Source organism: Ictalurus furcatus, chromosome 5, assembly GCF_023375685.1.
Source record: "Ictalurus furcatus strain D&B chromosome 5, Billie_1.0, whole genome shotgun sequence".
NCBI classification, from domain to species: domain Eukaryota; kingdom Metazoa; phylum Chordata; class Actinopteri; order Siluriformes; family Ictaluridae; genus Ictalurus; species Ictalurus furcatus.
The window spans coordinates 77,896-90,000 of record NC_071259.1 but is presented as its reverse complement, the minus strand read 5'-3'; the positions used below and the strand labels follow the sequence as shown (position 1 = coordinate 90,000).

Sequence of the window (12,105 nt, the reverse complement as noted above, 5' to 3'; positions counted from 1 at the left end):
TGTCTCTTTTTTTTCAAATATAAAAAATATATTCAGTCTCCATGTGTTGTATTTCTCTTCCACACTTTTTTTTTCCAACACACAATAGAAGAAATGAAGTGAGATCAAATAATACAGCATTCAGAAGGAATGTAAGGAGCACAATCTGGCTGTATATGAACTGAATACAATAAATAAAAGAAGCCACACCATCCATCTTTACATCCAAAAGTGTTTCTTCTTTAATTTAAGGTCAAATTTTAACCCGTGTCTTCCAGCAAATAGTTAAAATATATGAAATATAAACAGTATATGGAGGGAGATGGTGTGTGTAAATATCTGTACAGATAAAAGTTGATTATTATTAAAGTTTGTTTCAGTAGCCGGCGGGATATCCTCCTTTCCGTGGGTCCGATTCTGCACAGATCTGATCATCCTGCCTCACCACGGCCTGAACCACTGAAGGAGTACCCTCCAACCACTTTATCACATGATTCTTCTGCTCTAGTCCATCTATAACACTCTGTAATTTAAATATAGAGTAAATTATTATTATTGTTAGTGCACAAGAGAAGAAAAGAGTCACGTGTTTGTTATAATGATGCTCAGAGACTCGGAAATCTCTGTGAAAAAGATAAAAGAAGGGCAGTTGACTCATAAATGTATTGTTCTTTTAAGTGAATGACTCTTTCAAATGACTCAGCTGAATCTTTGTGTTGTATCTGTCACTTTAACTGTGCTGTCACGTATCACGTGCTTTGTCTGTATCGTGTGATAAATTTATTAATCAAAACTCGATTTGATTCACTTAAACATGTGTCCTGATGCCCACTGTAATATTCCAGCCGCACCTTCTCGAAGTCCTGTTCCAGCACGGTGTCGTTGGGGTTGAGCTGGTTGTGGAATCTGGGTTCCTTTACAGCTCTCTTCAGATCGTAGTTAAAGAACAGAGTGTTCAGGATCACCTGTGACCGAGAGGAAACGATTCACTGTGTGGCCTGTGTTCATAAACCTTTATAACAACACTTATTACTGTGTTAATCAGTAACAGTGTTTTAGAAACGTTTATAATCTCAGTAACACACTCACTGACCATCTGTTATCAGACTGATGGAGGAACTCACACTGTTTTTCCAGAAGGTGGATGCAGGGATGAAATAAGTACAGATCATTCAGTAGGTGGATGATTATATGCCAACAGTTATCATATGGGTGGATATACAGATGGAGGGATGGATGGATGAATAGACATGAGATGGATGGATAAATAAATGGATGAATAAATCAAGAGATGTATGTATGAATGGATGGAGTGATGAAAAGACATGGATAGTTGGATAAATAAATGAATGGATGGATGGACAGATTGATGGACTACTGGATAGATATGGATGAACAGATAAATGCATGGATGGATGGATGGATGGATGATGCCTAGATGGATAAATAAATGCATGGATGCACAGATAGATAAATGAACAGATGGATGAATGGATTGTTGGATTTATAAATGATAGATAAATAGATTGTTCAACAGATGGATGAATGAATGGATTGTTGGATAGATAAACATGGATGTACAGATGGACATATTTTTAATATGTTATGGATGAAGTTGTGTGTTAAAGCGTCATGAAACACAACTACATTTTCTGAGATTTTAACAGAGGTGTTCGTATCACACACCATAAGAGACAATCTCAGCATCTGTTCATTTTAATTGTAGGAGAAAACTGGTTAATTTTTAGCTTTTTTTTTTGTTGCTATTTTCGTCTTCCTGCTTTTAAAATCTCTTCCTGTCACATGTCACATGTCACAGGCAGTGACGTGGCAGTGTACTATAGTACTTCGATGACTTGTCGGTGTCTCATAATTGTTCATGAGCCTGTGTGTTCTTATCCTATAAGAGGATGCTGTCTCTTATTTATTCATGACAGCACGTGGTGCTTTCCTACAGATGTAGTCGATGAGAGAGGTTCTAATGGGGCACAGGTGTTTGTTTCAGTGGTCTAAGTGTTCAAGGGTGTTTTCTCGGGAGTACTATGAGAATTGGAGAAAGGTGGACTTCGGACTTGCTCATGAAGGCAGTTTGTGTCTACACAGTGATGCGGTACTCAGTCCCGAGGACTTTTCCATCCCTTCAGATGAGGTATGTGTCTAATTTTAACCATGACAGTTTTACTTGCCTTTTGAGCTAATTAAAGCACTTAAAGCACCGCATGCCATCATGTGCAAAACTATACAACGAGAGTCCGCATTAAAGGGAAGAGCCTTCGCCTTTTATTCATGAAAAGCTTGAGCTTATTAGCTAGCTACCATGACAACACTCCTCCCATCCGCACTGCCTCCGGTTTTGTTATGTTTTCCTCCATAGTCACGCTAGGGGCTAAGGGTTTAAATAGACAAGGCAGAGGACCTGCATTGCTATCTATTGTGTCTCCATTTAGCCCTGGGGATTCAGGAGGAGAGAAGTCTGCTGTCTCATCTGCAAACTTTGTCACGATCCATCTTTTTTTTGAGTGTTCTGAAGTGTCATATCACAGCAAACCAGTGACTACATTTCCCATCCTGCACTGCAGCCTACAAACATGGCCGCCATGGACTGCAATTCCCAGAACACTCATTCATTCTAATAACACACACCTGCATCCAATCTCACACACTCACTCACACAGTATAAAGAGTTTTCTACAATGTCTTTGCGAAGTATTAGTGTTATCACTGTACCAAGCAATTATACCCTGTTCCTCGTTTTGTTTCATGGTTCTTGATCTTGTTCTTGTTTCTCGTTCTCGATTCTAGCCTTGCCATGTTTATGCCTGTTTGCCAATCTCCTGACCCTTTGCCTGTTTCTTGATCTCGCTATTGTCTCGTGCTTTGGATTTCTCTCCCTGTCTCTCTATCATTAAACTTTTATCTGCATTTGCATCCATCCTAACCTTCAGTACAAGGAATACGTGACGTGAAGGCTCGCCCCCCCTCTTCCTCTCCTGCCTTTCTCTGCCACGCCCACTCCCCCTCCCCTCTTCACACAGCCATGCACGCCAATTTAAGCTGCATTTTTCAAAAACATTGAGAGGTAGACTTGAGCTGAAAGAGGGAGGTTTCATGACCTTTTAAGGTTAAAGCTGTGTGTGTTACCAGAGCCGTTGCCGTGGTGATCTTCGTCCCACCTGCAGCTCCCACGACCATTTTAACTTTGTTGTGTTTGTCGCAGATGATGGTTGGGCTCATGGACGAGAGCGGCCTTTTACCTGCACACACAGTGGACATGTTACAGTGTTCCTGCTTCATATCACAATCATTTACAAAACTTTTATTACAATATTATCACAATATTAGATCAGTGTGGCCAAATGAGCATACGGTAATGTAAAGGTACAGAGCTACATCATCAGTGGCACTAACTACAGATTACACTGTGAAGATTAATAACGCTACGTGTGATACATGTATTGTAATATATTGGACGATACATTATCACAGTTTATCTGTCTATATAAAACCTTCTGTGTCTCTGAAACGAACCTGAATAATTAGATAAAATCTGTTACCTGGTTGGATGAAGTTACTACGAGAAGGAGGAATGCCGAATGCGTTTGTGATGTTTGGAGAACTGAAGTCATCCATCATATCGTTAAAGATGATTCCAGTGGAACGTGACATCACTTTAGAACCAAACCTGCACATAAACACCATCAGGACTTTATATAGTGTGCTCTTATTGGCTGAGATAAGTATGGTGTGTTCTGATTGGTTGAGAGCAGTAAAGTGTGTTCTGATTGGCTCAGAGCTGTGTGTTTATTTATTTTGGTCTTACTGCAGGTTGATGCTGCTGGTCACACCCACGGCGCTCCCATCCTCAGCGATGATGGACAGGTGAGCCGTCCCATGATCCTCAGGGTTAAAGTATTCCGGCCCATAGAAACTCTCTGGGTGCGTGGTGTTATCTGTGATCTTACTGCGGATGTCATCGGCAAAGTAGTCTGAGGTCATGTTGTGGATGAGCTGAAGAGGGACAGAGGGAATGACGAACTCGATAAAGTGACAAACCCAAAGGATTGGATCGAATGGTTCATCAGACCAGTCGTATGGCTTGTGTTCTAAGGGTTTTAATAGTTTCCCGCTCACATCTTTAGTTCCTGTTTGAGGCAAAAATGGAAGATAAACTTATAAACGTGGTTTCATACTAGTTAGCTTTAGAAGCTGTATATAGTTACTACTCTTACTGTAGGTACATTGGAACCAAAAAATGCTGGAATAGCCACACCACAAGCATAACAGAAGCTGTTGTTACACGCCCACAAGAAACAAGTATAAACAACATGAGTGACTTGCTACGGTGAACGTAGTGATACTGATGAACAGCACGCCCATGATGTCAAAATAAACACTCTCTCACGTCAGTGATGTTGAGGTAGTGAGGATCTCCCAGCCTGCTCCTCATAGCGAAGGCGAAGCGGAAAGCTTCGATGATGCGGTGGTAAGTGAGCGTCTTCTTCTCTGTAGTCGACACACTGCGGTGTGAGAAATTATAACCTGCACAGAGGAAGTTTAAGACTTTTAGACCACCATCATCATCATCATACACTAGTTATAAGCTTTCATTTAACCTTCATGTGGTGACAGCGAGTGCTAATGAACATCACAAGAAGGGGCCGTTTATGTGGAATCTTCTCATTCAAACGGAGCGCTATTTCTCACTTGCATTCATGTTAACTATTTATCTATCATGAGCCAGCACTAGAAATAATGTTTATAGCTAGATTGCAAACAAATTTGGCTACTGAATGAAGATGGGGCTCCATTATGCTCCAGAACCATTCATGGAGCTCTTTGAGTGTGTGGTGGCAGCGTAAGGCTGGCCAGAAACACAGTGGGTGGTCGGCCTGCTACCCCTAACGTCGGGGGAAACCCAGCTCACAGCGTATCTGAGGGCAGGGGGCCCCTCTGTCTCTGAATTTCCCCCTCCACCCCATTCTCAATCAGTGCTCATCGGAAATTAGGGTCTTCTCTCCTAAAGCCTCTCCTCAGTCACAGGCTCTGATTCAGCTCATTCCCTCCCCAATCTCTCCTTCCCCTTCCAAATCTTATGAGGCAAAAACACATCAGAAAACACATCAGAAAACAACCTCATTCTCATTCTCCTCAATCCATGGAGAGAGGTGGTCCCTGTGGCTTTGGTGACAGTGATTCCTGAGGGGGAGGAGCTGGGACCGGAGGGACTGGTCCCCATCTTACCTTCCAAAATTGCAGAGGTTACCAAGATGCAAAGTTTTCTGATGTGTTTTTGCCTCTACCTGGGCGCACTAATTTCACAGAGCACCACATTGAGATGCCCCTGGGGTGGTTATATGCAGCTGACCCTACCATTTGCCTGATCACAAAAAAAACAGGTGGTTCTGGAGGAGCTCACAGACATGCCCTGTATGGGTATAATTGAGGAGTCCCACAGTAACTGGTCTAGCTCTGTGGTCCTGGTACCCAAAGCAGATGGTTTGGTCTAGTTCTGTGTGGACGTTAGAAAAGCCAACTGCTCAATTATTTAGGAACAGCTTGCTTTAATTAGACACTGGATTTGACTAAGGGGTATTAGCAGATCTTTTTGACTCCAATGTCTTAAGAAAAAACTGACTTTTCCACTCTGTTTGGGTTACACTAATTCGTCATCCTTCTTTTAGGGTTGTTCAGGGCTCACGGACAGAATCCTCCACCCACACACTGCCTACGCTGCTGCTTATTTAGATGACATTATTATTTAGAGTAATGACTGGAAGAGGCACATTCAACAGTTGAGGGCTGTCCTGAGATCCTTAAGATGGGTGGGACTCACAGGTGCAAGTGAGTTTCTGGGGCTAACTGGCTATTATCATAAGTTTGTGCCTAATTATTCAGACATCACCAGCCCTCTGATTGACCTCATTAAATAGTGAGTGCCAGATCTGGTGCAGTGGATGGAGTTGTGCGAACAGGCCTTTGCTTAGGTGAAAACTGCCTTTTAAGGTGGACCACTCTTACATCATCCTGACTTCTCTCTCCCCTTTGTTTTACACACTGATATATCCGATGGGGGGTTGGGGATTGTGCTGTCTCAGGAGGTGGGGAAGGAGGAGTGCCCAGTGGTATACATCAGCCGAAAGCTCTCAGTGTGAGAGAGCTATAGCAAAATAGAGAAGAAGTGCCTAACCATCCATTGGGTAGTCCTCATCCACTGATACTATCTGTTGGGAAGGGCCTTAACCCTTTGTTTGGACCACCCTCTGCTCCAGTGGCTCCACTGCCTTAAGGATGCCAGCATGTGGATCACTTGTTGGTGTCTTGCACTTCAGCAATTTAAGATTGAGGTGTTCCACAGGCTGGGGACACAGATGGTGGATTTCCTCTCTCACCTGCGGGGGGAGTCGGCTGCAGCCAAGCACCGTTTGTGAATAGAGTGTGGAGTCTGCATGAAAGAGACTTAATTCCAGGAATGAACATACACTTGTGTGTAATTAACATGGTTCTTTATGTACAGTGGGTCCGTTGCAGAGATGGAGAAAGACGTACCAGAAAGCATGTGGAATGAACTGAGCTACCAGAAAGCAGAAATGTATGCATGTGTGTTTGTGTGGCGTTTGTCATTAAACCAACAGAGCACTGAAAAGTGCAGAGATAAAAAAGAGAGAAAATAAAAAGAAAAAAAAGTTAAGCTCCAAAGCCTGCCCCTCGTGTCCTCACACCTACCAGGGGTTCCACACTTAGATAACTAGTGAGAGTTAGCTGGGTAAAGTTAGCACAATCCTGATTTGTATGTAAACTATTATAAATCATTTCTAATTAAAACCATAACGTTATGCTAAGCGGTATGACAAGACTAGTGGTGATGCCACATGATCAAGTTTGCAATTGGATAATGAAATTAAGTTACAAGGCTTTTGATCCACAACATTTTTCCTTCAGACAGTCTGAAGCGTGTGTCTCAGGTCTAAACTCCTCCAGCTAATAATGCTAATTAATAAGGTCTGAGTGGCTAACAGTGAGTTAGCATAACTGTTGAGAAAATCTACATGGCTAATACAGATGTTTTAGAGCCTTCTAATGTCAATTTATCTCACACAAAGGAACACACGACATACACACTCACCGTTCACAATGTTGAGGATTAGCGCTAGCACAGGACCGCCAGATGGAGCATCTGGAAAATGCATGGTGTATTCTCCTACATTTATCTTCAATGAGCTTTCATTCAACTCTGCTGTATACCCTGACAGGTCTTCAAGTGTTATAACACCACCTGGATCATCCCAAAACACCATGAACAGATTAGCATACAACATGAGGTGATTAGCAGTAAGTATTAGCCTCTTACTGTATGTGAAAGTATGGACTAGCATCAGTACTGTAGTGAGTATTAGCATTTATACTGTAGTATGGATTAGCATCTACACTGTAGTGAATATTAGCATGCATCTCAGTGATTGCAGGGTATTTTAGCATTATGCTGCTAATAACAAAGCTGGTAGCATGTTGTAGACTTTAATAGTTAAACACTGATGGACCTGCAGCCCGGATGTCATTCACTATCGTTTTAGCCATGGAGCCATTATAAAAAACATCAGCTCCTTCCTCAGCGATCCTCTCGTAGGTGTCTGCTAGCCGTGGAAATCTGATAGTGTCGTTTTCCCTCAGGATTGTTTTGTTGGAATCACAAAATACTTCACTGTAACAGAGAATAAATACAATAAAAAAAACATTGCATGTTTTTTTAAACAAAGCTCCATTATATTTGATTCTCAATACATAGGCAGCCTCCTCCTGAATAGAACACAGGGGTGGTGATGATGTTTTGACGTGTCCATGATAGTGATATTGTTCCTCACCACAGTGCTGGATCAGCCTGAATGGCCTCCTGGTTATCCCACATGGATTTGGCGAGAGCTCTGCTGACTCGGATGCCATCACGTGCCAGCTGGATGCTCGGCTTAAACAGCTCCTTCCACGGCAGGCGGCCATGACGCCGGTGTGCCAGTTCATAGCCACGGAGCTCACCGGGGACTGCGATGGACAGGCCTCCTGTTTATTCATCAAAACACAACGGACATGATGTCTAAAAACCTTTTTGGGAGAGACGTCTTCTTTATGATTCTAAAACAAATGAGGCAAAATCTAATTAAACTGAATCAAATAAGAATAAACTTTATTTTGCATTTTGTTGGTGAACATTTTAAACGTTGGCTTACATTGTAAACACTTTTTGCTAACAGGATTTCTTCATGTTTAGAATGTTCAGCACCTTTTTGAGCGAGTTGTGTGCTGTTGCCGAACATGTCACGTGATGCGTTTCGGGGAGCCATTTCCTTCGCCGTGATTGTCTCCACTTTCCCTAAGAGAGAAAAACAGAAATAGTGCACTTTCAGTGAATGAACTGTCAGTGAATTAATATTGCACTTATCTATCCTGAAGAAGATTTTCATCTCAGTCAGGCACGATGGGTGAATGGATTGTCAGGTTGATCAATACATTTTCAGATAGATAGATGAATGGATTATCAGATAGTGTAATGGTCTGCACTTATATAGTGCTTTTACTCTGTGTCTCATTCACCCATTCACACACACACTCACACACCAATGGTAGCAGAGCTGCCATGCAAGGAGCTAACTTGCCATCGGGAGCAACTTGGGGTTCAGTGTCTTGCCCAAGGACACTTCAGTATGTGGCGTCACGCGGGCCGGGAATCGAACCGCCAACCCTACGATTAGTGGACAACCCGCTCAACCACCTGAGCTACAACCGCCACAGCCACAGCGCTGTAACATCCAGCACGTACAATTCCATGCCCAGATGACTAGATGGTCAATTGTAAACATCTTCTTAAGTTGTTGTGCTTATTTCGTGTTTAAACACATAAAGAGCATATGGACTTCCTTGGCCTATGCATATGGCCTTGACTTCCAAGCAAATCCGTACTCCTGCATGCCATTTCTTGAAAATGTGCGCAGGTGAAAAAGTCTCTTCTCCCACCTGGTTACCGCCCACAAATATCCATAAATGGTCAATGCAAATGACCTCATACCTATGTAACTGTGGGGTATCCATATTCATTTTGACAATGGAGAGAAAAGCAAATAAGAGGAATATTGGGGAATGCAAATAGCTCTATATAAAACTTAAATAAATATTATAATAAATTATATTATTATAAATAAATTTAAATAATCAAAACGGATTAAGTTTGACATTAAAAAACAGGACGATCGGTGTAAATTGTTATTATGTTGTCTTCTGGGAAAAAATATAAAATTGATCTTATGTAGCTTGTGAAGGGCAGTAAATGAAAAAATAAGACCTTTATACAAAATACTAAGAATTTCCATCCGATCATCCTGTTCAGAAGTTTGCAGAAGATGCTGGAAAAGTAAAGAATGTGAGGGACTCGTGAACAACTCATAAAACTTAAACACACTCGTGAATCATCCAGGTAACGACACACAGTGTTAAGAATAAAGCGTGTGTAAACTTTTGAAATGGTTCATTTGTGTAAATTCAGTTATTATTGTGTCTTGTGGACTATACTATATGTAAACATCTGTTGTGTGAAATAACTTCTTCAGGGTGGAACTAAATGCAATTTTAATGATCCCTCTTATTTATTTATTTATTTATTTATTTATTTAAGTTATAAACATTTTGCAGATTTTGCAAGGCATATGCAAACTTATGACCTCAACTGTAGATAGATTTTCAGATGGATGGATGGACAGATAGATGGACAGATGGATGGACAGATAGATGAGTATCACCTGTAGTGCCGTTATAGATGATGAAGAAATGTCCTCCTCCGATGCCAATGCTGTGAGCGTTAAACAGTCCGACACACAGCAGCGCTGTGATGGCGGCGTCCACAGCAGAACCATTTCGTTTTAACACGTCCCTGAGACACACACACACACGAACAAACACAACAACAACAACGTGACCGTTACAGTCTCAGAGGAAAAACATATTCGACTGAGCTGAAAGTACAGAGGCTGCCCTCTTACATAGGTTGGTAGAGGAGTTTGCTGGCATGAAGGTGAAGCAAACTGGAGGAGGTTCACTAGCACCTGGAATGAGTGGTGTCAGGAGAGCTTCGAGGTGTTAAAAGAAAACTTACCATTTCCCCAGTACTTGCTTATGTGGATTTCTCTAAACCCTTCATCCTGGAGGTGGATGCAAGCTACCAAGATTTGGGAGCAGTCCTTTCCCAGGAGCAGGAAGGTAACGTAAGACAGATTGCATATGCCAGCTGCAGTCTGAGGCCCACTTAGTGCAATATGTCCACTGCAGGCAGCTGACCCAATTGTTCGGGAAGTTCTGGGATTTTGGTGGAAAAGCACCCGCCCAGGGCCTGATGAAGGGTGCCAGATGTTCAGGCTAGCTTTGACGTTGCTCTGCCAGTGGGACCATTTGGGGAGTTTTATTTTTTCACCACCGTCGCCTCTGACTAGCTCATTATAACTTAATATATTTTAAATTTATATTCGGAATTGATATATTTCTGTAAAGCTGCTTTGTGACAATATCCATTGTTATAAATAAAACTGAATTGAATTGAATTAATGAGTATCCCGAGTTCATGCTGCAGAAAGAGTATCTCATTGCGTGGGAGGGCAACACCCCAGAAGAACAATGTTGGAATCCAGCACACAATATTCTAGACCCACTGATCTGCCAGGAATTCCATGCCAAGCACCCGGAATGACAGCCCCTCACCCCAGAGGTAGACCAAGAAGAAGTTCAGCTCCCAGAGTGAGGTCTTTGGGGGGTTCTGTCACGCCAATGCCGGAATCCACCGGAAACTTCACTTCCCAGAATACACCGCAGGCTACAAACATTTCCACCAACACTTCACTCCACCAGCATGCTCATACTCCCCGGAATACTAATCATACACAGCTGTTTCCAGTCACACACTCACACTATATATACAGGAACTCTCACAAAGTAATGCTCAGAATACACTTACCTGACTTACCAAGTCTTTTGTTTCGGTGATTGTTATTCTGGTTTTTGATCTCGCCTTCCAACTGCATCTGTCTCGGACTCTGTCGCGTGTCAGCAGTTCACAAATACTTATCTTTAAACCGCGCAAATAATCAGGAATAGTAAATGCCCCTCAGTGAATAACTAAACCCGGACTGGGTTATATTGGGTTTAATGTAGATCTCTGGTGATGTAGTGAAATTTGTGACGAATGACAGGATTAATGACTAACAGGAATTTTGATCATATTGTGAGTGAAGGTCGTTTTTTGTCCTACCTGCCGATCTCAGAACATTTCCCAGCATCGGCTGCTACAGCGGCTTTGGAGTAGCAGTGATTTGAGATGTTGGTATCTTTATATATCCACCATAAGAGCAGGATGAGAAAAAGTATCACAGTAATGAACACCAGGGAAACACTGATGGACTTCTTTACCTTGAGTCTGTTCAAACACAACACAAAAATGAATAATGTTATTACAGTAATAATGTCACTGTATTAGTTTTTAATCATCATAACACAATCAAAAACACACTTTAACGTCTTCCCTGACTGTTCAGCGTTCAGCGTTCAGTCTCAGTGTCTTAATGTTTTAAACTAAACTAATTTCCAAATTGTGAATTTTCCCCGAGTGAAAGGATCTCCAGCCGGAGGAACTGTAAATGCTCAGTGTGAGACGTGATGACGTGAACTAGCTGTTATTACAGCTGTAATTATGTCCAGGCCTCAATTAAAGGTGTAATTATCAGTGTCTGGGTCATTTACTTAACAAATCACCGTATAATATCGATTACAATTAATGAATCTCAGCCAGAAAACAAGGCTCTGACTTTACCCCTGCGTGTGATGAATATATCCGTAACGTCTGGTTGCATAACACCTGTGTGTGCCGACAAAGGGAGGTGTAGACCTCCTTCAGGTAATAGCGTAGTCCCAAGAGAACTACATCATCCATTTTACATTAATGCTGCACCTGGGACCTGGGACCAAAGAACCCTTAATGGTTCTAGATTTGACCTTTTATTTTATTTTATTTTATTTTATTTTAAAAATCAAGAGTGTTGGCAGCTAATGATCTTTTTAAAATTAATTTAAACGTTTAGTCAGCTCTGTTCGAGTTTA

General features: G+C 41.8%; 1 protein-coding gene across 1 annotated transcript in view; it reads right to left on the bottom strand.

The window, feature by feature from the left end:
- LOC128607264 (glutathione hydrolase 1 proenzyme-like) overlaps positions 1-11,334 on the bottom strand; it is a gene marked incomplete at its 5' end in the record, with an annotated part of 11,886 nt that extends 552 nt beyond the window's left edge. Inside the window, 12 exons of the mRNA XM_053623938.1 lie at positions 1-502; positions 831-944; positions 3,121-3,233; positions 3,534-3,661; positions 3,800-3,987; positions 4,382-4,518; positions 7,103-7,252; positions 7,518-7,678; positions 7,839-8,031; positions 8,252-8,341; positions 9,762-9,892; positions 11,261-11,334. The exon at positions 1-502 is cut by the window's left edge and continues 552 nt beyond it. Coding sequence (XP_053479913.1) covers positions 356-502; positions 831-944; positions 3,121-3,233; positions 3,534-3,661; positions 3,800-3,987; positions 4,382-4,518; positions 7,103-7,252; positions 7,518-7,678; positions 7,839-8,031; positions 8,252-8,341; positions 9,762-9,892; positions 11,261-11,334 — 1,626 coding nt within the window. The remainder of the gene's footprint in view (positions 503-830; positions 945-3,120; positions 3,234-3,533; positions 3,662-3,799; positions 3,988-4,381; positions 4,519-7,102; positions 7,253-7,517; positions 7,679-7,838; positions 8,032-8,251; positions 8,342-9,761; positions 9,893-11,260) is intronic.
- Between the last annotated feature and the right edge of the window lie 771 nt (positions 11,335-12,105).